The sequence below is a fragment of the Anarhichas minor genome, unplaced genomic scaffold, assembly GCF_050575085.1.
Source record: "Anarhichas minor isolate MPS153535 unplaced genomic scaffold, ASM5057508v1 ptg000041l, whole genome shotgun sequence".
Lineage (NCBI taxonomy): Eukaryota > Metazoa > Chordata > Actinopteri > Perciformes > Anarhichadidae > Anarhichas > Anarhichas minor.
Genome location: NW_027466487.1, coordinates 7,181,716 through 7,207,459, shown reverse-complemented (window position 1 = coordinate 7,207,459; position 25,744 = coordinate 7,181,716). Strand labels below are relative to the sequence as shown.

General features: G+C 40.6%; 4 protein-coding genes and 1 pseudogene across 5 annotated transcripts; 2 read left to right on the top strand and 3 right to left on the bottom strand.

The window, feature by feature from the left end:
* Positions 1–550: 550 nt before the first annotated feature.
* LOC142969549 (uncharacterized) lies at positions 551–1,555 on the bottom strand. Its single transcript, XM_076109508.1, has 3 exons — positions 1,516–1,555; positions 1,245–1,395; positions 551–1,127 (listed from the first exon to the last, which is right to left on the bottom strand). Exons 1-3 carry the CDS (start codon positions 1,553–1,555, stop codon positions 551–553), a joined length of 768 nt encoding a protein of 255 aa, XP_075965623.1.
* Positions 1,556–3,992: 2,437 nt separating this feature from the next.
* On the top strand, positions 3,993–5,070 carry LOC142969538 (uncharacterized). The gene is made up of 3 exons (XM_076109489.1): positions 3,993–4,032; positions 4,184–4,334; positions 4,461–5,070. The coding sequence occupies exons 1-3, from the start codon at positions 3,993–3,995 to the stop codon at positions 5,035–5,037; spliced, it is 768 nt and encodes a 255-aa protein (XP_075965604.1). The 3' UTR covers positions 5,038–5,070.
* A 2,346-nt stretch (positions 5,071–7,416) lies between these two features.
* On the top strand, positions 7,417–9,034 carry LOC142969700 (meprin A subunit beta-like; annotated as a pseudogene).
* A 1,411-nt stretch (positions 9,035–10,445) lies between these two features.
* On the bottom strand, positions 10,446–15,596 carry tomm40 (translocase of outer mitochondrial membrane 40 homolog (yeast)). 2 transcript variants are annotated; one of them, XM_076109056.1, is made up of 9 exons: positions 15,338–15,596; positions 14,446–14,673; positions 14,104–14,264; positions 13,711–13,812; positions 13,482–13,587; positions 11,792–11,914; positions 11,531–11,607; positions 11,036–11,138; positions 10,446–10,942 (listed from the first exon to the last, which is right to left on the bottom strand). In XM_076109056.1, exons 1-9 carry the CDS (start codon positions 15,576–15,578, stop codon positions 10,803–10,805), a joined length of 1,281 nt encoding a protein of 426 aa, XP_075965171.1. In that variant the 5' UTR covers positions 15,579–15,596; the 3' UTR covers positions 10,446–10,802. The 2 variants fall into 2 exon arrangements, with proteins under 2 accessions (XP_075965171.1, XP_075965170.1); XM_076109055.1 differs by having other exon boundaries at positions 15,342–15,456.
* Positions 15,597–16,043: 447 nt separating this feature from the next.
* ddx61 (DEAD (Asp-Glu-Ala-Asp) box helicase 61) lies at positions 16,044–25,640 on the bottom strand. Its single transcript, XM_076108996.1, has 13 exons — positions 25,490–25,640; positions 23,751–24,573; positions 23,279–23,342; positions 23,021–23,125; positions 22,132–22,261; positions 21,094–21,240; positions 20,554–20,648; positions 20,342–20,464; positions 20,127–20,255; positions 19,421–19,601; positions 19,231–19,332; positions 18,875–19,096; positions 16,044–18,235 (listed from the first exon to the last, which is right to left on the bottom strand). The coding sequence occupies exons 2-12, from the start codon at positions 23,906–23,908 to the stop codon at positions 18,882–18,884; spliced, it is 1,449 nt and encodes a 482-aa protein (XP_075965111.1). The 5' UTR covers positions 23,909–24,573; positions 25,490–25,640; the 3' UTR covers positions 16,044–18,235; positions 18,875–18,881.
* Between the last annotated feature and the right edge of the window lie 104 nt (positions 25,641–25,744).

The following is a 25,744-nucleotide window of genomic DNA, read 5'->3' as shown; positions in this document are numbered from 1 at the left end:
TTCCAGTCCAAAAGTGTTTGTTTTTATGTTCATGTATGAAATGATGAACAAAATATACGTCTTTTAAAGCTGATTAAAATGATCAAACTATTTATTCAAGTACACGAGTAACCACGTTGGAGATATTGTTATTCTATTTCCTGTTACCCATTTAACCACATTGTAATTGCTGTTTTTCTTATGCTTTTGTTTATTTCATTTAATATGAAACATCTGGCATCCTCAGACCTCGCTAACACTCTTTAACATCTCAACAGGTTTTTGTAAATAACCAACAGACTCACAAGTTTTTGTTTTGCCTTTATTTTCATAATATAGAAAGAGAACACATGTGTCTGGTCACAGATAACTCTCAATATTTATAATTTATCTTTTCGTTTAATACTTTAAATATGTATAGTTTAAGACAATTTCAACTTTCAATACTAGTGAATAACATGTTCATATTATTAAAACATGAACATGGTCTTTGGATCTGAGAATTGTGTTCTTTAGATGCCCTTTTTTCTGTTTAACATGGGGTGGAGGTTGACTTGGGGTGGAGGTTGACTTAGTTGGCTTTGGTAAAGGACTCGTAGAGGGTGGTGAGCTGGGCCTGAAGGTCCTGGGCGTAGGGGTCCAGCCTTTCCCTCAGCTCATCAACGTAGGGGGAGGCCAGTTCTTTCACCTGCTGGGCTCTCTGAGTCAGCTCACTTTGGACCTTCTCCGTCGCGGGCGCCACACTCTCCTTGAAGTTCTGCAGGTGCTCGTCCACCTTCAGCTTCAGGTCATCGGTGTAAGGCCCCATCTGAGCCTGCAGATCCTTCACACTCTGCTCCAAGTTGGTCTTAAGCTCCTCACTCTTCTGCATCAGGGTGGTCCTCAGGGCGTCAATGTCCATGGATTCTGCGAAGGGGGCAAGCTCCTGTTTGAGCTGCTCCACTCTCTGCTGGACCTTGGCTTTCATGTCCTCGGTGTAGGGCTCCAGCTTTTCCCTGATACTGCTCAGCTCCTGGTCCACACGCTCTCTCAGCACATCGGCCTCTGTGGTAACTTTGGTGATCAGTTCCTGGGCTGCAGGGGGAAGCTGCTCCTGCAGGGTGACTGCATACCTGCTGGCCACATCGGCACTCTCTGTCAGACGGGCACTAGACAAGAGAGGGAAGAGTGAGATAAAGTTTTACCTTTACTTCATTTTATTGTGAGAAGGAAACGCATGTCTGTTAGCATGTCAACAATGTTCTCAATGGTCTTGTCCGACATACTTGACATCCTGTCCGAGCTGAGATTTCTTGATCATCTGGAGGGTTTCATCAGCTGTCTGGGTGGCCTTGGCAACATAGTCCCAGAAGGCATCAGTCAGCACATCCAGCTGTGGCTTGGGTGCATCAGCATAGAAAACATTGGCATGACAGCCTGTTGGATAGACACACAGACAGTTTGAAGAACAGCTCAAAATATTTCAGCTCGATTTGAATTGAAATCGTTTTTTCATGCTCCAAAAAAAGAATAATGGTAATTTGTTATCATACTCACCACCGAAAACGGCTAGGACGAGCACAGCAAGGACCTTCATGGCTCTTAGACCTTATAACAAGGAGACACAAAGCTGGTTAGCACAGCAACTTAGTCAGCAAGAAGTACTTCTGAAATAAAAAGCTCAGCTGCTACTCCGAGCCAATTCTTCATCCTCTTACCTGAGTTTGCGAGTGTATCTGCAAGTCCTCTTGGCAGTGCTTGTGCTCAACTGATGATGTTCTGCAGCTTATATAGCAGGTCAGATAGTAATGATCCCAAAGTCCAGGCGCTAGTGCCTCGCTGTCACCTTGACTCACTCTGCTGTCCTCACCGAAACTTTGTGCCAGAAAATCCATGAAGCACACAATCACCAGCCCAAACTCTTACATCAATGCAAGGGTTATAATATAAACATAATCAGTTTTCTACAGTGTAATAACATAAATGACAGCATGCCTGATTTTATTTTTTATTTGCTTTACTTAATGTATAAAACCTAAATGTACGTGTAATTCTTCAGTGTTAGAGTCTGACAAAATCCTTAAGTTTAACCAGAAATGAACTTTGTCCTCACAAGCCTGTCTGTTCGTATAGGCCTCTCTGTAATCACTTAGCTGCTTTTCGTATCCACAGATAACTCCCTGCCAAGACCTCTCGCCTTAATTTCTTTGATGTTCAGATTTGATTAGATACACAGTGAATGTTTTATTGTTTCTATTAGCTGTACATGCACCAGCTTACGTCACAGTAGCTCATGGTTCTAGCATGTGTCTATGTGTCAATTTGGCCAAAGGTTCACAGACTCATACACCTGAAGGACAAAGTAGCTGTTGATTCACACCAGACATATCATGGTCCACTTCTCTGACATTTTATTGTCGTTTACTATTCTATGGACAGGAAAATATCTTACACAGTTTCTGAGACTTGAAACTAGAACATTTTACTGAAAATATTTCATAATTTTTGCCCTGAGAGTCTGAAAGACTTTTAAACAAATGTGCTGAACTTGATGTGTATTTTTATCTCCTGCTTATTTGTGTATTCAAATTCAATTTCAAATAGAGTTCTAATATGTAGTTTGGTCAATTTGTTCCAAACTACTTATTCCAGTTATTCCTCTCAGTAATAATTTGTACAGGTTAACGGTTTGAAGGATGATGCAGTTTTCAAAATAGACTTGTACTATTTGATTCACTGCTGCCATGAAACAACCAAAACACTAAGCATGACCAATTAATATGTATATTACCATAACCGAACATATTCTGCCTACTCCTCTGCTTTGACTATGCATTTAGGTACACTAGAGCACTATACTGGGACCTCCAAAGATGGATTGCCATAATCAGTAGTTAGACAGACGGTGTTGTGAAGTTGAATTTGCACACTGAGATTTACAAAATTGAGTTACACTGAGAATCCTGTCAGAAAAGAAATAAACAATCATCAGTTAAAATTGAGGGTAGGTCACCATGAATCACTTGGTAGCGAATCGCTCCAAATATGGAAACACCACAAAAGTAGCTAATTTATACTATTTAAAATGATGTGACTACAAAGATTGCAGTGGGGGTAGCCAGTCATTTCAATAGTGTATAGTTTAAAAAAAGAAATTCTCTGGATGGTAACTTTTTCTTCAGCTCTACAGATCATATATATTTATGCCACCTTCTCAGACAGAGTGACAACCCTGTGTGCTCTTAAAATGTCCTTTCTGATCTCATCTTCCTGTTACTCTGAAAATAACTCTCACCATCCGCCATGAGTTCCAGTATGAAGGCCTGAAATTTAAACCTGTCTGTGAAATACAATCAGCTGGAATATATTGTACTGTACTATATTTGCTGATTACTGATTAAAAGTTGACATTATGTGTGATTAATTTGAGCCTTTTCACTGTAAAAACATTTTGGTGCCTTGTGCTATTTTATACACGTTGTTTAACCCTCATACAAAGTCCACTAGTGTAAGCAGGCCAATGTTATCTGGAGTTATCTGCAGGCTGTTTACACTGGACTGCATGGGTAGTTAATTGCTATTTACTAAATGCTTTCTAGAGAGGGGTCAGACTAACTCGGCAATAATTATTGTGGCGTAAGAGAGGTTTTATTGTTAAAACATTACCAAAAGCCACATAGCCAATTCATACTGTAACGGTTGTGTCGGTGTGTCTGCATTGTCGTTTCGGGGGTCATGTGATAGTAGCCCTGAGAAGCACCAGAAACAGGAAGAGAGCCATTGTGACAACATGGAAGGGACTCCTGGACTTTGGGCTCTTGACTACATGTGGCTTCAGTATATATACAAGGAAGTGCCAGTCTGAGGGAACCACAAACCTGCTTCACTCTGAGAGTCGAACAAGCCAAAAGCAGGTGAGAATCACATTACATTCCAAACTAAATTTGAAGGAACAAATACAATTGTTGCAACGTTTTTTTTAATGCTTCTTGAAAGTTAACTGGATCATACATTTTTTTCAGCAAGACGCAGTCATGAAGGTGTTTGTTGTACTAGTTGTTGCAGCGCTGTCTGGTAAGTTGCAAGCTTTTCTGTTTTTGACTTGTCTTTTCTGTCTCGTCAAAGCTACAATATGGCATTACTTCAGCAACTAAAAGCAGTCAAAATAAACTGAATGGCTGAAAATCTGCACTGTTCTCAAGCTGTGCTTGTGTCCATCCTTCAGGCTGTCACGCCAACCTCTTCTATGCTGATGCACCCAAACCACAGCTGGAAGTGCTAACTGATGCATTCTGGGATTACATTGCCAAGGCCACCCAAACAGCTGATGACACCCTCCACATGATCAGGAAATCACAGTTTGGACAGGAAGTCAAGTAAGTTGTGTGACACACAGGACCATGATGACTTGGCCTGTTAGTGAAATGTGTCACATGGTGATAAGATCAGTATGGTACTGCACAAACTCTGATGGTCTAACCATTACTTTGTCTGTTTTCTAGTGCCCGCCTGGCAGACAGTACTGACATAGCCAGCAAGTATGCATTCACCCTGCAGGAGCAGCTTCCCCCTGCAGCCCAGGACCTGATGACCAAGATCACAGCAGAGGCTGATGTGCTGAGAAATGTGCTGACCCAGGAGCTGAGCACTGTCAGGGAAAAACTGGAGCCCTACACTGAAGACATGAAGACCCAGATCCAGCAGAGAGTGGAGCAGCTCAAACAGGAGCTTGCCCCCTTTGCAGAGTCCATGGACTCTGAGACCCTGAGGACCACCCTGATGCAGAAGAGTGAGGAGCTTAAGACCAACTTGGAGCAGAGTGTGAAGGATCTGCAGGCTCAGCTGGGGCCTTACACCGATGACCTGAAGCTGAAGGTGGACCAGCACCTGCAGGACTTCCAGGATAGCGTGGCCCCCATGACTGAGAAGGTCCAGGTTGAGCTGAGTCAGAGAGCTAATGTGGTGAAACAGATGGTAGCCCCCTATGCTGAGGACCTGAGGGAAAAGCTGGACCCCTACGCTCAGGACCTCCAGGCACAGCTCATGTCCCTCTACGAGTCCTTTGCCAAAGCCAACTAAGTCCACCTCAACACCTGCTCCATCATTTATCAAGAGGCTGGCCTTGTTTGGTCTACCTCTGTTTAAAGCATGACATATCTGAATTGTACTGTAAACAAAATTAAACTCATTACTATTTATTACTAGGTGCGAAGCAAACCTCTGCACTCGTCAAATATGTAAATACTACGTTTTTATTGTGGGTTATGAACTTGGAGACTGTAATGTACTTTTTTGTAATTTCTGTAAATTGACACAAATAAATAGAAAAATCTGGAAAATGTACATTTGTATTTAATAGTCTTTCATAGAATATGTGAATCTGCAAGAAATCTAATCACAAGGAATGTTTTTTTCTACAACATCTGTTTAAGAGCACAGTGTTTTGACAAGCCATCCTGAAAGTACGCAGCACCCACAGAATATGATTATTACATAAAACATACAGAGGGACTAACACGTCTTAACATGTCCTCGCTCTTGTCCCAGTTTCGTCTCCTTCTTACTCCAGATGCAGGCTGTTGTTTTTAATCGGGTACTTGTCAACGCTTGCCATGAAACTGCACCTTGATGGTGTCATCACTAAAATCGAGAAATGTCTGTGAGAAGCGTGGCTGACCATTTGCATGTGAGAGAGGCCCAGACAAGTCAGTTGTGGATTCATCCCATTCGATTTCATATAAAACAAAAAGTGTTTTGCCCTAAAAATCAGATGCATTCTTATTTTATTCTATTTAAAATTACAGATTTGTTTTGATGGAACTTTGAAAACCACACAATTATTTATTTCATAAAAACCGAGAATTGCACAATCTCTTATTGTTGTAAATAGCCTCATCCTCCAACTATTGACAGTGCCAGCATCCAACGTGGAGGGTCAGAGTCCAATGACAATACCACTGCACTGGAAAAAAAACAATGTGTGACTCATTCTTGAGATATCTTGATATCTCTTTGTTATGACAGGGAATAAGATTGAACTTTTTTTCTAATTTACAAGTCCCTAGAATTCAATCTCCCCTTATTGTAATTGCAGCAACTTAAAGGGCTACTTTCAGTGGGACACTGCTTTTCAAACTACTGCAAAGCTCTGTGAGACGTTACAAATGCAAGTCTGATCTCACATTTTCATGCTCCATGCTGTTTTCACACCTAATTAGCATTTGTGTGGGAACCCAGAACAACTATCCACACTGCATTATCAGTCAAAACAGCCAAAAGTCATCGTTAAGGCCAACGGCCACTTTCTAATACAGGAAGCTAGACGCATGTCTGTTCCATTCAAACTAGACCTCACACCACTGAGAAGTGGGAGGTGCTCTGTGACGCACACAAGTTCCTCTGAACAAGACACATCTTGCTTTAATCACTGTGGTGACAAACAGAGGTTTACTGTTGTTTTGATATAGATAAGAGGTTGTTACTATGGTCCTGCTGGTTTGATAAGCAGATCGGATCTTGTCTCCAGATGGCTGTTTTGTGTCCATGGGACATTGTAAATGCACTTAGGCTGTGTTGTCTGCTCCACCTTGTTGTTCCCCATCAGCTGGTCTGATTTTAGAACAGGATTGTTATGTGGAGATGATCTTGGGGAGGTGCACACCTCAGATATTGTCTCGGGGAGGTTTTCTTTTCACTCATTGCCTAAAAATGTCCATTGTATGCTTTATACTCTACTACTACTTTATAATTCTACTACATTTCAAAGGGGAATACTTTTTTATTGTGTCGAATTTATTTAACAGCTTAAATTACTTTTCAGGTTTTACATACTAAATATATGATCAGTTTATAAAATGTGTTACATTGTTTTAGAATAATAATACTATAACTAACAATAACAATAATAATAATACAATTAATAATAGAGGGGGACTTTGCATAGTTTTACTTTAATGTTTGGTACTTTTTTGTTGCTACTATTTAACGTAAGATTTTAAATAGGGGACTGGTACTTGTAACGGATTACATTTACATGGTGGTATTGCTACTTTAACTTAAGTAAAGTATTTAAAACTAGTTCCACCACCTGATTGTAGACACTGAACTCCCATTTTGTGTGTTTGTGTGGGGGAAATGTAAGTTGCCTTTAGACAGATGCTTCTGCCAAATGATTGTTACAGTTCTGTTTTATGCAACGTATGGACGTCAGTGTCCTCTGTGCCAATAGAAGAGGCTAGACTGCCACCCAGTGGTGAAACTGTGACAGCACTTGAGTGCAAATAAGATATTTCAGATTTATTTGTTGTAATTTGTATTCTCTTCATTTGGTCTATAGGCATAATTTATCACTCGCTGTCAGGATTACGAATGGTAACATTTTAAATGTATTGAGTACCAATGACCAGCCCTAAATTTAAACAGATTTTTACCAAAAAAAATAACTTTTAAGTGGGAAAAATGTCTTTGAAGAAAGTCTTACGTAAATCACTCTTACGTTATATCACTTATTGAAATGATTTACCTTATATGTAGATATGACATTTGAAGGTCCATCATAATACAGTTACAACGTTCTAGGTCATGATGCAGGTTACTTCATGCATGCCAGCACAGCATCCGGTCAAGAAGGAGACTCAGCCTGGCTAGAGACCCACAAGGTGAGAAGCAATAGGGAGTGTCATGTCCAGTGTCTCCAGTTCTACTATTACCACAGTGGACACAAGTTAGACCACCTCAACATCTGGATCAGAGAGTTTCAAGATGAATGGGACCTTAACACTCCGCCTCATGGGACAGATCACTGGTAATCTCAAGCTGTATGATTATTTGATATCATCTGCTCTAAATGGTATTTAAGACTGAAATGTTTGAAAGCTATACCTCATACTGCACGTATTAATATTCAAGTAATGTAATTAAGTCATCCCAAAACCTTTCCTCCAGGTCCACCAACATCTTACTGGCAGCTCAAGCATGTTTCCCTGAATGCCACCAAGCACTTCCAGGTGGAGTTTGAGGTTCGTAAAGGAGCAGGAAACTCTTCAGGCGGCTTCTCAATCGACGACATCAATCTGTCCGAGATCGATTGTCCACAAGTTACCATGCAGATCAATGATTTTGAGAATACTAGTTTATATGGAACCACTCGATACAGTCCACGGCAGTACTCCAGTGCCTACAGGGTTGGGATTGTGCTGGCCACGCGATTTTTCGGACTGTTTGTGCAACTCTTGTCTGGTGAATATGATGACACGCTGGAGTGGCCTTGCCCACAAAGGCAGGTGACCTTTAAAATGCTGGATCAGAACCCCAACATCCAGCTGCAGATGTCCAAGCGAAGGAGTATCACCAGTGATCTAAGCACATCCAGTAATAATGGTAAGAAACAAAGAAATCACCACTTTAGCACACTATATGTTACTTTTTTAGACTTGCGACATACATACTGTACCTACACAACATTTGACCAACCCATCCTAAGCATTTGGAGTCGGGGAACAACTTGGGGTTCAGTGTCTCATTCGGGCACACTTGGGCATGCGGAGAGTAGGAGCCAGGGATTGAACTGCCAGACTTTGGGTTAAGAGACGACTCGTTCAAAATGCCACCCCATTTGCCCTTAATGATCTATATGCTTTCTATAAACAGGCAGCTATCAATGGGACAATCCTCGTAACATTGGAACTCCATACGTAGATGAGAATAATGAGACCATTTTTGCCGGACCTCTGCTTGGAAGACGTTTCTTTGCCTATTACGAAGATATGAAATCCAGAGACTTCATCAAGGGAGGAAGTGCAATTTTTGAGTTCAGCTTCCAAGGTAGGTTGATCAAACTGTTTTTACTGCTTAACTTGACTGTATAGCTGCTCTGCAATTCTACAACAAATTAGTTTGAAACATTTCTTTACACCTAAGAGGAAGTTTTGTTGTACATGTTTACTGAAACTTTCTTCTTTTGTTAGATATCTCTCCTCTCCTTAGTGGAAATTCTCTACCATGTCCTAAAGTGGAACCAGTGAAGATTAGACACCCTCCTAGATATCAGGATAATGGCCCATGCCCATCACGGTAGGACATTATGTGATCAATTAAGTACATTTTTAGCACTGAATACAACTATTTATGTGAAACAATAATTAAATAAAGAATTATGGTTTTAATATATCTTTTCTGATATGCATTTCATAGGATCTTACCGACCACCCGTCCACCTCCTAACACAACAGATGACAAAAGGTAATACGATTTATTTGTTAGCTGTAAAAACACTTGGCTCGAAAGTTACATATACAGGTCTGTATATTCATAAATATATAACTGGAAAAATATTTTGCAGCATTTTTGGCTTCTCTGCTGGTTTGGTGTGTTCTCCTGTGCTCACCCTCCTGCTAGCATTGATGATTTTGATACCTTGATGTACATCTCTGCGCACATCTCACCTCAGATATCATCAGTAAAGTGGCCACTGGCTGAGTAATTCAGCAGTTCTTAACTTTATTTTAGATTTGTTTATGTGGTTATATAGTCGACGAATACAAAAAAGGTGTAATAAGTAAATAACTATTGGTGGATACTGTATTTTGGGAATAGTTGTATTGTCACAATTATATCGTCATATGTTACAATTAAGTACATGTCTGTGGTGTGACTGTATATTTTGTTAATTGGATTATCTTATCTGCTTTAATCTTAAAAATGTACTCCTATTTCTTATGGTATTGCAGTCTTTTGACTGCTTTTATAACTGGCTAATGAAAAGGCAAGGATGCTGTGATCCCTTAAATGTTTGTAATAATACTGTAGATTTACAGTATGACGTGGAATTGTACAGCTATCCCTGTACAGTGGTTCTTGATTGACAAAAATAGCATATTTGATTAATAAAGAAAATGTATCCAACAACATGGTTTTGTTTGTGGTCAGACAATGCTTATTGGTATTTTGGAGTGGATTGTACCAGAAGTATATGCAGATACCCTGGATGGAAGGTAGTCTTCTTTGACACATAAAGGTGGGAAATAAGAAACAGGGTGGGTGTTAAATATTGTTTTTAAATGTGACTTACGTCGCAGGATATTTCTCACTCACTGAGTCAGTCCCAGGGATCACGGTTGACCAGCATTAAGGGAACACTACACCCAGCAGATATGGAGGGACATTAGCATTCATTTGGAGTGTCATTCTGATGAATATAAGTCAGATGTGCATTCAACTGTACTCTTAGCTCTGGATTTGGTCCCAACTAAATAAATCCAATAAACTTTTTAGCCACTAAATGCTCCATAATTTTCACCAACTGGTTGCTAACTTTGTTCGTCTGATGTAATGGTCCATGCAACCAGTAAAAGCAAGTCGATTTTTGCAAATGAGACCTTGCAAAAATCTACCGGTTGAATATGTGTCCCAGGTGTGTCTATAGTTAGACCCCCAAAATAATGAGCGTGTGCACCCAGTTCTTCTAGAAACAATCACAACACCCCCTCTTTTACAAAAAGTTATCACATTTATTTTAATCGTCATACATGATCACCATATATTATGTCTATCCACTTACTTGATTTTCACATCACATGGTCTCATGCATCACTGATGCCCTCTGATATACATCTCTCTAGCCTCTGGGTATATCCAATACACCATAAAGGAAAGACATTTGTGCTACAGAATGTAGGCATGGCTCGGCCAGTCCTGGCTCCTTCATAGTTGTCTGTCTGCCCCAGAAATCACAGTTGTGAGAGAGTCTCTGAATCAAATTTCTAAAACTTAGTCCAGGTTCCTGTGTGTCTCTGTGCCGGTCCAAGCTGTGGCCTGCAAGCTGGCTCCAGGCAGCCCCCACACCTCTAGCCAATGGTGACACCAAAGCCACACTGGAACTTGTTCTTGCGGTGGTTGAGGAAAGCCCCAAGGGCCAGTGTGAGAGGCAGAGGCAGCAGTTTCTTTTCAAGGGTCGCCCCAACCACCCAGTTACTGTCAACTGTGCCTAAGGAGGGACAACAATAATATTAAAAAAAATAATATTATTCATTTTGCATTTTTCTATGTGTATATGGGTATTCATACTGTATTTATTTACCTTTAAAGAGCAAGTTAGCTTTGGGAACGTCCAACTGGTAACCAATGGATGTTGTGGTGTCTTGCATCTTTGTGCTGGCTTCAAATTCAACTCCTATCTGCAACTGCATAAGAAGACAGAAGAAACTTTGAAAGGTACCCGCTGGAAATGCCGAAGTCAGACTTCTAGAGCCTCAAATTAGCTTCAGCTGAATTTGTTTTTGCACAGAACGAGGATTGTGGGTTTTGTCCTTATCGCTTATATTTGATTTGCTTTAGGAAAGGACCTCTTAGCGGCCAGTATAGACAGGAGGAACAACTGTGACCAAGAATTGTTTCAATGTACATATAGGGAAGTGAGGATTGTTTTAAGACAGACTCGTTTAAATGTGAACCTATCCTTTAAGCTAATCATCAGATTTTCAACCAAATTGCTGCATTCGAGCAGTATTGGGAGACAAACCATGACTGTTCCACAGAAATATATCCACACACACCATTACTAATTTAATAATACCTGATCATTGGCTTTGTGATAGTATGTAGCATGAGCTCCTGCCCCGCCCACAGTCAATGTAGCAACGTAGTTGTCCCCTGTGGAGAAATAAAGGGATTTGAACATCCATCACACGGGAAACACAAAACCACAAATGACGTTTTTTGGAAATTGGCAACCAAATATTTAATCATAGTCAACAAAGCAAGATTTGAATACACAAATACAAGCATTAGGTAGTCTTGAAGTGTACATTTCAATAAGCACAGAGTGGAGATTTACCTGTGTACCTTCCTAAGAGGGAGGTGACCGCTCCTTCCTCCCCTGGTCTCCTGTGGAACACTACTTCACCACCTAGAGCCAGAGCTGGTGTGATAGACTGGAGATAGTGGCTCACCAAGATGCCTGAGGGAAAGTAGTAAAAGAGTTACCATTATATACACAGTATAGTCCCTTCTCATCCATGGTTTGGAGTTTGGATGTCTTCCAACATGCACTTTGGTGTGGAATAGTGATGAGCAGGTTTAGTAAGCTTACTAAAAAATATCAGGTTCGGGATGGCAACAAGATGACATTTGAACACATGCATTTAACAAAATGTTTACACAATAACTAGCTCTCCTCCTGCCGACTTCTACAGAGATTTGTTTTTCACAATGTAGCATCATCACAGAAATGATAAAGGTGTAAATTACTAGTTGCCACATGTGCAGTACCAATCTTGCAGTGTAACTGTTTAAAAACTATGCATTTATTGTTGTTTGTGACTCCTTATATTTTTCTGTATTTAGACTACAATTTAAAAGGTTTGGCCACATCTGGTTTAGGCTGTTGGAGAATAAATTCTACATCCGGGTCAAGACTGAAGAGAAGTTCCCATGTCTTGCTTGCCTCCTGCGTATTTAAGTGAAGGGGTAAGTGGTAAACAACGGCCCGGCTTAGTTATCGGTGGACCAGCTATTCTCATTTTAGCCGCTCCTCTGAGTTTTGATGGAGCGGCTGTTAGGTCAAGTGTGACATCTAGTGGTAAAATACTGTATAACGCTCCAGTGTTGTGGCTTACTATCAAACTAGTTTAAAAATGTTTACACCAGCCCAACTCTAAAAACATGTATACTTTGGTGCTATTGCTTATGCTGCGTTCACACCAAACGCGTCGCGAATTATTCACGGGAGTAGATTACATACAAAGTCTATGCACAGACGCGATGAGACTGGCGCGGCGCGAATTTGCGATGGCGCTAATTCGCGCCAAACCGCCCCAAACGCGCGAGTTGAAATTTTTCAACTTGTTCGAAATATTCGCGTTACGCCCCGGCGCGATAGCCTATCAGCGTTGAGATGCTCCTCCTGTCATCACTGACGTCCTGCCGTTGTTGAATCAGGAAATAAATACTGTAGCCGTCTGTGTTCACCCAGAGCTCTACGATCAAATCGGCATCATTACGTAGTTATTTCGGAGTCCCTTTTTGTCGGTTTATTGCCGTTAAATCACAGCCAAATCAGTTGATTTTGTGTTCATACAGCTGTAGTAAACAGCGACGTGTGGCTTGCTAGCCACAGTGAATACACCTCGATACTATGTTATGAACCCAGACATGACGGCGTTTAGTTTCCCGGGATATCTGTGACTTCCACAACACGTACTAAGCAGAAATAGGTTATTTTTCCCATGGTTAATGGCGGACAGTTGAACGGCTTTCAGGGCGATAAACCACGCCCCCTCTCCGGCGCTATTCTTTTTTCTGTAAATTGTTTGGTCTATAAATAATGTCAGAAAAGGTTGGAAAATACTGACAAATTCCTGGTGATATATATATATATATATATATATATATATATATATATATTAATAGCCAATTGGGTAGCCAGGAGCTCCAGCATTTGGATCAAGTAGCTTGTGGCAAATTAGTGCGAGATAAAAACCCTCTGTTGAACTTGTTACAAGGCGTTATTAACAAATAAATCATACCAGATCCAACGGTTACATCTGGATTCCCGAGCGTCACAGCGGAGGTAAAGTCTTCACCACGCCACTCCAAGTCACACTGCCAGTTCACAAACTTATGCTGCTGAGTCTGCAACACACAAAAGGTTGAACAACAAATATTCTGAGAGTGGAATGGAACGGTCAGTGACACTTAAAAGCTGAATAAGAGACTCAGCATCTGAAAGGATGTTCCCTCAAAAAGTCCACACACCTGGATGGCTATTTTGGAGCGCACAGCAGATGTGAGCTGGTGGATGATCTGAGCATTCAGACTACCAGTGTTGTCCATATCTCCAACAATGACTGGGAAAGACTGTGGGGAACAACACACACATTCATCAGTTTTCAAACTTAAGTATGTTATTCAGTTTTGAACCCTGATAAAGAAAAAACATGCCATTAAAACGATCTAGCTGAACTGTCAGTAACAAATAAAAAGACGTATAACCCTAACCCCTAACTAAATACATTTTTCATATAAAAATATTGACTTTTTTCAGTCATTGAGCAAAGAAGCAACTAAAGACACACATCAGACTTCTATCATAATAAATGCAAAAATTATTTTAGTGGTTTGTTGAAGAGATGGGAAAACGATCATTACCTCTGCTGGTCCAGTCTGTTTAGTGCCTACGTAGGTGGAACCAAATCGATAACCAGATTCACCAAGTGTGCTCAGGGTAACCGTATGGCTGACCTGGAAGTGGTTACTCAGGCCCTTGTTGACCACTAACCGCACCCCTTCCATTTGCAGAGGGTACACCTCTGAAACAGAGAAAGTGCAAAAAAAAGAAGAAAAAGATGTATGTAACTCATCAGACAATTATTCATGCTAATAGTCATACTGTATTTATAATACAATGCCTGTTACTTAAAGGCTGAACAAATTTGAAGATTAAACTACAGCATTCAGAAATTACCACCACACAACAGCTGATTTTCTAACCTTTACATTTACGGTGGCACTCCTCATAGGTGCCTGGGTGTGGCAGTGGAGGGTCTGCATCTGCCGTCTGCTGGCCGGATCCAGATGTTGGAGGGACGGAAGACATTGAGGGCATACTGAACCCTGGAGGGACGGACACCAGCCCTTGGACCCCTTGACTACCTCCAGCTGCTGCTGGGGCAGGACTGGGGGAGGCGGCAGCCAACACACTGCCCATACTGTAACAGACTAGGAGAGAGAGAGAGAGATGTTCAATTATATCAACGTAATCCAATCACTGCAGGTTACTGTCTGTTAAAATAATCCCTGATAAAATGCAAGACAAAATTGGAAAAGTAACGTTATTAGCTTGAATGACTTGCGAGGTTTGATATGAAGACAGTGATCTGCTTGGCATACAATCACCCACTAACTCACACAGTAGACCCAGTGCACAGTTAGCTCACGTCCATGCTAACATTAACGTGACTAGCTTAGCTCCAGTGAGCGATCTGTCCTGGTGTCCTGGCAGTAACAGTAGCGTTACAGTAGGTCGGTTGGTTATAACTAAGGCCCAGTTTAGTCCGACTCTCCATAACGGTACTAGATTCCAACACAACCTGGTGACCACAAGAAATATTCAGCTGCAACGTGTGGTTTGTTACAACTAGAGATAAGCCAGCCTCCGGTAAGACTATCCGGTATTTAACCTGTGAAGGCTGAAGCAAGCTAGCAGGATTGGCCGGTTGGTTAGCTAGCAGGCTAGGTAACGTTAGCCATGTGGGGTCGACCACGAGACCTATTCGTCTTCATATGGGAATTGCTGTAACTGGGAATACAACATGTAGCCTTTTGACACGCTCAACAATCTTCTTCTTACGAAATCAATCTTTTAATGTAACGTTGTAGATACTCACGCTGAGGGTTTGTGGTCCGGGGGTAGTCCAACACCGGCAAAGTTCACCACAACGTCCGTGACCGTGGTTGACAAAGGGCCCGCCCATTCCACGAAAGTCATCCACCGATTGGCTAATATGTATGTAATGCCAATCGTGATTGGCTGAACACACAGCTGGGACAGGCCCGTCCTGATGACGTCTCACAGAGTTCATTCGCTGAACATTCATTTCATTCAATCTCCTGCTGAATGACATTCCAAGGGTACACCCGTTTCAGGGTTCATGACTACATTTACAAATTATACCTGTACCGCCATATTTTATATAAATAAATTTAAATAAGCATATGCAGTCTGTGGACATTTTTAAGATAACAGTCAGAGAAACACTAAGATTTGACAATATATAAACCAATACAGAAGCAGTAATCAAATAAAAACTGCATGCATCTGTGGTTTCAAACTGGGCCTTTGGTAATTTGGTAGAAAACCGTAACCACACCAAAGTATGTGGTCAAAACAGTATTGATTGTTACCATCTGTGTGAGGTTGTCACGACTGGCTCGAAAGCATGGGTAGAGTTCTCCCTGGTTTGGAGGAAGTGTGGGTTTTACACCAATATCCTGCTTTGTGAGAACGGCTCCTGGCTGGCAGTGTATGAGACTAATTCAATCAACATTTACATACAGCATTTACAAAAATTAAGACAAAAAAGGAGGCGTCAAATCAGTTGGAGTTTAATGCATTTTGGGCGCTGACATTGACATATTTAACAGAAAATTGTTGCCTGTCTGTCTTTCTCGTTGAAGCATCTGGTCATTAAGTCAAAAGGTATTCATTTTTCAAGATTACAGTGATGGACCAAAATAGTCTGAAGTTACAGACCCACTGAGAAGATGGTTGTGTATTGATTGCAGACTGTACCGAGGCTGAAAAAGTGGGGAACCAAAACATAAGGGGGAAAAAAGTGAAAAAAACAAAAAAAAAAACAGAAAGTGGAAATTTCACAGTATTAATATTTTAAATTTGAAATACATAATCTTCTGTGACATTGTGCTTAAGTCAAGAAGTCCAAGGCAGTAATATATTCTGACAACTAGTCATATATACAATTTGTCATGACAAATGAATTAGGAGAAACTGAAATCCTGTGACTTCAACTGTGCTTTTTCAAAACTGAAACCAATGAGGAATTGTTTGGGGGCCATTTTACCTACAACACAAAGTTGGGACAAGAGTCTGGGCAAAGTAAGAAGTTTGACGTTACACTAAGGCACTTTGGAGGAGAGGAGGGACACAGAATCGACATCGACATGACGCAACAAGTTGGCCGGTAACAACATGTAAACTATCGGCCATCTCATCCCGTCATGTTAATTACTGATAACCTCAAGAAAATGCTGCCTGGTGTTATGGCTTTAAAAGGGGATCAAAGTAATTCCACAATTAAATACCGACATTGTCATTATGGGATCTGTGCTTCGACAAAATGCACTACAATGTCACCGACATTACACTGCCATCTTTAAATTCGTATTTCCACAGTTAACACTTCAATATAAAAAAGTAACAATTTCACCATCAGCAGCACTGTTTCAGGTGCTTTACTGGAACACCATAGCAGCCATCTTTTTACCATCGCAAAGAGCAAAGTGGTCATTTTGGTTTCTCAAGCCATCTCTATCCATACTTTTGTAACTCTGTGTCAACTCTTCCAACTTTGGATCCCTTTTAAAGATTGGATACGTGTACAAGCCGCCCTATTTCACAGCTGCATCCCCCAATGTCAGCATGAAAGTTAGTAAGCAAAAGGTTATCTATAACAAACCTGGAATGATGGCAAAAGTTACAAAAATAATTACACCCAGTGGCCACATTATTAGGTACACCTGCTCAATGTCTAAAACAGCTACTAAATAAAAAAAACAATTCCGACCAAGCATCTGAATAGAGAGGAAATTTGACTGTGGAATGATTGTTGGTGCTAGCGTCCTGGGATTGCCATACTAGTCTATCCGGTTTACCGGTAACACAAAAAAAAAATAAAAAAAATAAAAAAACTGCAACAACAAAAGTGCCTTGTTAATGAGGGAGGTGAGAGGAGAATGGTTGGACTGGTTCAAGTTGAAAGGAAGGTGTGCAAATCACTGTCAGAGCAGAGGTATGCAGACGAAGCGCTGAGGCCAGAGGAGACAGGCACAGCAGATGAATGATAGATGTCCCATGGCCATGCAGATGACAGGGTCAGAATTTGGTGTAAACATGAATCGAACGTTTCAGGCTGGTGGCGGCAGTGTAATGAATGAGTTTAAGAATATCATTTTGGCACACTTTTGGCCATTTAATACTAACTGAGCATCATTTAAAAAAGGAATGTTTCCAGCAGCTTTTAAATCCCTGGCATGACAGATTCAGGCTTTCATTCAGGTGCAGCTAATAAAGTAACCACTGAGTGTAGCTTTTTGGACAAAAAAAAAAAAAGGGTGAGTTTCTTTTAAGTAATTTGCTCAAAAGACATGTCAGCAGGATGTGCACACTGCCGTGAGCTGGGCTTTATCCTCTAAGTCTACCTTTGGTTTCACATTTTCATTCCTACAGCAAAGTACAAAGGACGACAAAGTCCATCCATTGTCAAGAGTGGCTGAGTTCAATGACAGACTTAAGCAATAGCCCAAATCACATGTAGTGACCATCTGTGGCAGAAAGTTCAAATGATTGAAGTTGCAATGAGAAGATACCAGTTTACTAATATATGCACAGACAGAACGGGAGACGACTGTAAACTCAAACAGGAAATGAAAAGAAATCAAAATTAGACCATTTGGGCGTCAAACTGGGAAACAAGATTCCAAGGGAGGATTTCTGTCATGCCTTGTCAATACCATGTGACGAATGCCAGGCGCAGTGTTTCTCCTGAAAAACAATACAAAAGCACAATAAGACATCTCTGAAAACCACCATGTGAGTAAGTCACTGCTTAAGCAAACCTGCAGACAGCCGACTTTGTGCCGATCAGCTCTGTGCTAATCTGCTGTTTGACAGCCCTCCACCTTTCAAGCCTGTACAACTTCAGTTAAGAGGATATTCATTAGCAAGATTGCACTCCTCCAAGCAAGAGTAGTGTTTTGAATAGACTTTAAATGTCCACCAAAATGCTCATTCATCTACACACAAACTCAATCTGAACCAGAACGTGGAAATTAAGCTTGGGTTCAAGGCCACCAGTCAATCACTTAGCTGCAGTCGAGTAAATAACTAGAACTTGCCCCGCCTTCATTGGCATTTAAGGCAGCTTTACATCTTCTAGCCACACAGGGCTGAGCATCAAGCCTAAGTACTTGTTTTGCTTTCAGATGGAGAACTTAAAATTATGCTGAAGTGTGACCTGTGTAGACTTTGTACAAGTGTTCAGGAGAGCAGACAACCCTCCTACACTAGATTAGTTGATTTATGCCCAACAAAACTGGCTTAACAGGGCTCATAAAACATTTAATGTTAAGGTTTATTTTCAGTCATGGCAGATTTCTGAGCATTTAAAAAACAACAACTGACCATTCACTCAGATTGCTCCCAGCTCCTTGCTTTTGGCTCCGCCGTCTTCGTCGTCCTCTGCATCTGGGTCAACAGAGTGAAACTCTGCCACGTACAGGCTCTTATCGATGCAACTGGGGATGGGCTTAATGTCAGTGACCAGTTGATCCTCGATATTCTTCAGGTTGTAGCGATCTTCTGAAGTGATCAGATTGATAGCCAGACCCAGATGACCGAAGCGCCCTGCGAGAGGAGAGACATAGTTTAGCTGTTGTACATCATTAGCAGTAGTGTCATGAAGTCATGCTGCCAGCTTTTGTAAAACAAAGCCTATTGTTTAGAGTGTGAGTATTTATATAAAAAGAGGTTAATCTTACCTGATCTTCCAATGCGGTGCAGGTAGGTCTCTGCATTTTTGGGGAAGTCGAAGTTGATGACCACATTTACTGCCTGGATGTCAATTCCCCGAGTGAACAGGTCTACAAGAAAATATACAAGTTGAACTTACTGACCAAAAATACTTGAGATCTACTTTATATTTAAAAACCCAGAACTCCCTTCGCCTACCTGTGCAGACCAGGTTTCTGCACAATCCATTCCTGAAGTCATGGAACACACGGTTCCTGTATTCCTGCATCATCTTTGCATGAATGTAGAAGCACGAATAACCCAGTTGGGTGATTTTCTTGGCCAGAAGCTCGACCCTCTGGGTTGAGTTGCAAAAGATGATGGACTGATTGATCTGAAGCTGAAATAGAAATATACAGATTTATGAAAATTGATGACTGAAGGAATAACAACTCATTTTTATTATACCTGCTGTCTCAGGTAGCATGTGGGCTACAGTTTATTTTAAGGCGGCCAAACTGCAGCTTGCATGCTCCATTAGGATACTTTTTTTTTTATTCCGTTGTCATTACATTTTTAATCAAATTCTATTTATAGGGTATGCAAATCATTGCCCCAATATGAGAGCCAATCCCTTGAATTACAGGAACAAAACTCCACACGTAATAAATTAAAGGACCGTTTAAAAATGTTATCTATAAAGTTTGTTTGTTATATTTATACAATGGATTAAATCCTTGATCACAAAAACAGTTCTATATTGAGATATCAATATACATATATGATAATATTGTACATTTTCTATCAAATCACTTGTAAAACTTGTCTTTAAACTTTCAACCAGAGAAGGCCGAGTACTGCTTTTCTAGCATGACGTTCTCGTTAACTTTTCTAGGCTCTTAGTTTCAAACTGGTACACACTTACCCGAGAGAACAGTGTGTTGAGACAGTGGACCTTTTGTCTTTCAGTCACATAGGCATAGTACTGAGTGATGCCCTTCAAGGTCAGCTCCTCCATCAGGTTGATCTCATAAGGCTTCTTCAGGTGCTTGCTCTGGAAGACATTCACAGCATATTATGAAACCAGATTGTATATTTTTTACCTCTTTTGTGAACATTTTGTCTGTTATGAGTTCTCACCATGAATTTTTGCACACTGATGGGAAACGTGGCAGAGTAAAGCAGAATCTGACGATCCTTCGGCATGAAGCTGATTATATCTTCTATCAGAACCACAAAGTCCTGGGACAGCAGCTTATCTGCCTGAGGAAAGATATTTAAAGAAAGGTTGTTAAAAAACAAAAAAAAGACTATTGAAAGTGAATTTAGAAATTAAAAAGAGACAAACCTACCTCATCCATCACAATCAATTGGGCCTTATCCATTTTTGCCACACCCTTCTTGATAAGGTCCAGTATCCTGCCTGGAGTAGCAATCACTACATGCACTATTAGGAGAGGAGACGACACAAACGACAAAGCATGTCAACTACAAAAAGGATATTTCCTAACCACGGTCAACCGAAGTGGAATTAAGCAGAAATGTTGTGCTGTGGATATATCTTTATAGTAGGTAAAAAAAATAAAAATTAAAAATATAAAAGCTTATAAAATGATCTTTAAACTGAAATTTTCAAAAAGTAAGAGCAGGAATTGGTATTGATCTAATGCGCAAAGATAAGATAATCCTTTATTAGTCCCGCAGTGGGGAAATTTACAGGATCACAGCAGCAAAGTGGACAGTGCACACAAGGTACATGGTAAAGAAAAGAAAAGTCATGACTTCAATGACCAGATAGAAATATCCCATTAGAATTGCTTCAAGGAGAGAATTATCTACAATCTTCTTTTTGGAAAAGTCCTTTTCATTATCTTTAATAACTGCACAAATACCTGTCTCATCAAGACGCATGATGTCATCCCTCAGATTGGTGCCACCCGTGGTCGCCATGACCTTGACACCTCCTAGGTGCTTGCTGAGCTGAATGCTGATCTGGCTCATCTGCAGGGCCAACTCTCTTGTTGGCACCATTACTATGGCTGGATTGAGACAAAAATGGAAAGGATGACCGAATAAATGGTTAGGCATATTACAAAATCTTTAATATAATTTCATAATACTACTACAATCAAAGTCGATGTTGATATATCTGTCAGACGTCTGCAACGGTTTTAAAATGAGCACTTATCAGGCAGTGGTCGCGTTAGACTTTCTTGTTGCGCGTCATTTTGACAGACAGTGTTGTAAAAATTCCGTCATAATTAGTAGCAGTAATTTAAATCATAAGACATGGGCTAAAGGCATATAAAAATGGGGGGCACTCTGATTCTAATCAGATACAATTTTAGTCAAATTTAGCGAATATCTATTCACGGTTCGCTACCTGTCCGTTGTGTGTGTGCAATGGGGAAAAAATGGCTCATACAGTTTTGTAAATGTGAAATAAACAAAGTGAATTGGACTGAGCCACACCGATCAGCAGCTGTACTTAATGTCATTTTTCTACATTGAATGAATGAAGTTTCGAATTTCTTTGAATTTTGGACTGAGCACTTTGACATCGCTCGCAGTACTGTATATGTATTTTTAAATAATTAATTTACCGAAGAATATAGATTGAGAGGGGAAAATATGAACAGACACACAACATTGCGGTCACTTTTCATGTAAACACATTTTTTCCTGTATTTGCCTCGGACAGACAACTTTTATGGCCGTTTTAATTTTGTTCTGAAGCCTGAACCCGCTCTCTGCTGCCGGACTGGACTTACCAGTCTCTCTGAACGTGGGATTTCCCGATTCCTAAAGCACTCGCTTCAACGGGGAAAATTGCACTCCATTGCCGTCATTGTTACAAAAATTCCATCCGTGACAGAAAATATTCGGGTAACGCGGCATCTGCTAATCAGGCAGAGGCAACAGAAACTCACCCTGTATGTGATCCTTCTTCAGGTCTATCCTCTCCAGGAGAGGGATGAGGTAGGCTCCACTTTTTCCTGTGCCATTCTTGGCCCGAGCCAAAATATCTCTGCCTGACAGAGCGATGGGGATGCTTTCCTCCTTTTGGTAGACACACAAGTCCAATCAGTACAATTGGTTCAGGTTCCTTGGACATGACTTATTTGGAAATAAGGCAAACCATAATGAAGAACACCCTTTGGAATCCACAATAGGGCTACGTCGTCATCCCACAATATAACAGTACATACTAGAGGGAAGAGTATCCAAGCTACAGAGTGCCAATGATGTCACACATGCCTACACCTGCTTAAGACCAGGCTACAGGAGGCTGTAAGAGGGGCCCAAAATTCTCCTTCATTGGCATGCACGTACAAGAATACAAGTTTAGGGGTTCGCGTGATCAAATGGCAAGAGGAGGATGTCTAATGAAGATGCCTGAAGTGAATACCCACATCATTTTGGTGAGTGAAATCTGGAACCATCTCAACTTTGAAACATGGACAGAAGTACTGTTCAGGGTTTTAGTTAGTGCAGTTATAAAGTTGTATAATTCTGATTTACAAGAAATGGCTGTGGGTATATTTTATTAAGGCAGCCTGAAGGTGGTCTAGGAAAAAAAAAAACTAGAAAAATTAGAATACATGCACGACATGATGGTTCACACCGTGCACTGAGGCACAGACAGTAACCTGACAATTTGCTACAGCCAAAATGGCTGATCATATTTCCGGGCAGAAGCTATTTTTATTTATTTTTTTACACTTGGGAATGGGACGGGACAGAAGCGAAAATCCACTCCTGTGTCCCCCTCTACTTCACATAAACAAGAGGGCCCTACGTTCTAATTTCTTCACTAACCTGGACAGGGGACGGTTTCTCCCATCCCATTTCAAAGATTCCCATAAGCAGTTCCCGCTTTAGGCAGTAGTCTTCAAATTCATTTCCCTTGGTTGATGTCACATCCTGGGTGAACAGCGCAGAAACATATCAGATTACTGGTCAATAGCATTAAAAGACAACACACTTTCAGCAAGTCTAAAACATGTAAAATTCAAAAAGTGGAGTTATGAACTGTGAATCTGAATAATAATGTCTGCTAATGTAATGTTACCGTACCGAAGTTCTCATCCTGGTGTCTCTTGGAGGAAGCTCCAGGCACTTCTTCCAGTCATCACCAAACCTAATAACACAAACATGGACAAAGGAGGGCTCTGAAATGTATTGAGGGCCCAAAACTATTTTTCAAGGTATATTACTCAAAGACTGGGATGCTGGATGGGAAAAGACTTATTAATTTTCCTTCACAAGTAATAAAAACTTAAAATGTACTGGCCACGGCCAATAACGTGCACAATGGCAAAAGAAATCCGTGATTCGTAGAGACTTCTATTTTTATGTTTGTCAAACCTGTTTGTGGTCAGATTCATTGTACAAGACATACCTATGAGAAGCGTTGTTCTCTGGAAAGAAATTAGATTTACATTTTGCAGATCCTTGTATCAAGCAGTCATGCTACAGAAGTGTTTAACTGAGAGATAAAACTAACTTTTTTTCAATGCAGGATTGGGAAAATTGAACTGAATCTTACTTGATGCCACCACTGCTCTGAGGAATGCTGGTCCTTTTCTGGAGGGCATTGGGCTGTTGGGCAGTTGGAAGGAGTCCCGTCTGTCCTCTGAGCTGCCCATTTGCTGGTTTGTTCAATCCAAGCATTGGTGCGGGGTTTGCTGTCCTTGCAGTAGCCATGGGTTCAACACATTAACCGGCAATTTTCCTCAATGTGTTATGTTTTCCTCGTTTTCACCGATGTTCTGCTTAATGCACCAGTGTGTAAAAAAATAAAAACTTTTTCTTTCTCTATTTTTAAAGAATGTATTTTGTACACAATCTGACGTTCAAACCTCTTGAAAAGAAGAGGTCTGCGTATGAATTCTGTCTATTTACAAGACAACTCTCCAAAAAAGGGAGAAATTAACATTCATATGAATAAATAAATCAAATATGTGACCAAAACAGTCTTTTCTTTCAAAAACGGTTTGAAGGAGTACTCTTATCCTTGCTGTAATTATGATCCAGAATTTTCTTTTTGTGTTCTTTAAGTATTTTGGATTTATAAGTCCAAGTGCTATGTTTACACATTCAAAATGGCCAGTAGTAAAATAACTTCTGCTTGGTCACAACTCAGAATCTTATGATTTGTTCCTTTGACATCAAAAAAAAAATCCACAAAAGGTCTTTGCTGTGGCTCAAAAAGAGTCACTCTGGCAATTTTGCTTTTATAGATGGATAGTCCACTTTAAATGTCTGTGGTTATCTTGTTCCGGTTTCCTTAACTTCTGCAGCAAAAATGGAGATGACAGTCTGCAAAGTGCTTTGGGAATTGCCGATCAACAAAAAAATATCCAGGTTACCTGCCAGGAAATAAGCAAACAATCGTGGGCGGTTATTACAAAGCTTTCAAAAAAACAACAACAGGCCACTTAACAATAACGAACCCAGACTAACGCTACTGGATATCAGTTACATACATTTCAGATCTGTGCGCATTAGCAGCGGCTATCTTTGATACGTTAGACCGCAAACTGTTTTTAAAAGTAAAATGGTAAAAAAAAAAAAAAAAAACGGCATACAAGTACGGTTAGCAAGATTACAGTGCGACACGGTGGAGTCAACAGCATCAGTTTGACATGAAAAACAATTCAAACAACTGAACTGGTGCGGCTTTGTTGTGATACTATGGGTACCAGCTAACCTAATGCTAACTGGAGCTAAAGTAACTATTAGTTAAAAGCTAAGAACTCAAACCCAACTGACGGACCAAGTTGTATTGAAAGTTAGCTCGTTAACGTTAGCCACTGGACTTTTTTGTAACCTCATTGAACAAAACACAAAGTAATGCCAACCACCAAGATGTTGTCCCGTGGGCATCTACTTCCATGAACACTTTATTGCCAACGTCGATAACAAAGTTAGCCTAAAGTAAATTAATTAGTAACGTCAAGTTACGCCTGTAAATGGCGTTAAAACTTTATGCATAGCAACGTGGCTTTGACCGTCCAGCTAGCATGCTAACACCAACGTAAAGTCTAGCTCCCGTGTGTGAAAATGACCGTAATTCAAACTTTTAATCGAGAAACGATGTGCGTAAAGGAAGCCTGTCAGCATCCATTAAGTTCGCAACCGTTATTTAAACACTTTTATTTAACCTGACCAAACGATTGAGTTAGCATGCTAGTGTTAGCTTAGCCAGGCTGTGTTAACACAGGCTACACGGTAAATCAATAAGCATAATAATTGACTCTTAAGCCACACGGAGACAAATGTTACCTTTACTTTGCAACGTCGACCGTTAGTCTTCCCCGCTGTGCCGTTGCTTAACGTTTCATCGGCAATTTAATTGAGTTTGGTAAACACTCGCTGTTTCGAGAAATCCACCGAGTTTTCACTCTTTTGTCTCTTCTTTCGGAATATTGACAATTCAACATGGCCGCGCGCTCGTTTTTGGGCTGGTTGTTTGCTCCAAAGGACCTCCCACTGACCAATCACAACACTGCTTTCAAATTCGCAAACGTTGCTGCGGGA

Bases quoted from the DNA above. Each gene is read 5' to 3' on its own strand.
- tomm40 (XM_076109056.1), bottom strand. From the start codon at position 15,578: ATGTCATTCAGCAGGAGATTGAATGAAATGAATGTTCAGCGAATGAAC. The intron at 13,813-14,103 runs GTAATGATCGTT...TGTTCCCCACAG, and splicing joins AACAGACTGGACCAGCAGAG to TCTTTCCCAGTCATTGTTGG. The intron at 11,915-13,481 runs GTATGATTTATT...ACTTTCCCTCAG, and splicing joins AGATGTAACCGTTGGATCTG to GCATCTTGGTGAGCCACTAT.
- LOC142969538 (XM_076109489.1), top strand. From the start codon at position 3,993: ATGAAGGTGTTTGTTGTACTAGTTGTTGCAGCGCTGTCTG. The intron at 4,033-4,183 runs GTAAGTTGCAAG...TCCATCCTTCAG, and splicing joins AGTTGTTGCAGCGCTGTCTG to GCTGTCACGCCAACCTCTTC. The intron at 4,335-4,460 runs GTAAGTTGTGTG...TCTGTTTTCTAG, and splicing joins CAGTTTGGACAGGAAGTCAA to TGCCCGCCTGGCAGACAGTA.
- ddx61 (XM_076108996.1), bottom strand. From the start codon at position 23,908: ATGGCTACTGCAAGGACAGCAAACCCCGCACCAATGCTTGGATTGAAC. The intron at 20,465-20,553 runs GTAGGTTTGTCT...ATCTTTCCTCAG, and splicing joins AATTGATTGTGATGGATGAG to GCAGATAAGCTGCTGTCCCA. The intron at 19,097-19,230 runs GTAAGATTAACC...CTCCTCTCGCAG, and splicing joins GCACCGCATTGGAAGATCAG to GGCGCTTCGGTCATCTGGGT.
- LOC142969549 (XM_076109508.1), bottom strand. From the start codon at position 1,555: ATGAAGGTCCTTGCTGTGCTCGTCCTAGCCGTTTTCGGTG. The intron at 1,396-1,515 runs GTGAGTATGATA...TCTATCCAACAG, and splicing joins CGTCCTAGCCGTTTTCGGTG to GCTGTCATGCCAATGTTTTC. The intron at 1,128-1,244 runs GTATGTCGGACA...TCTCTTGTCTAG, and splicing joins CAGCTCGGACAGGATGTCAA to TGCCCGTCTGACAGAGAGTG.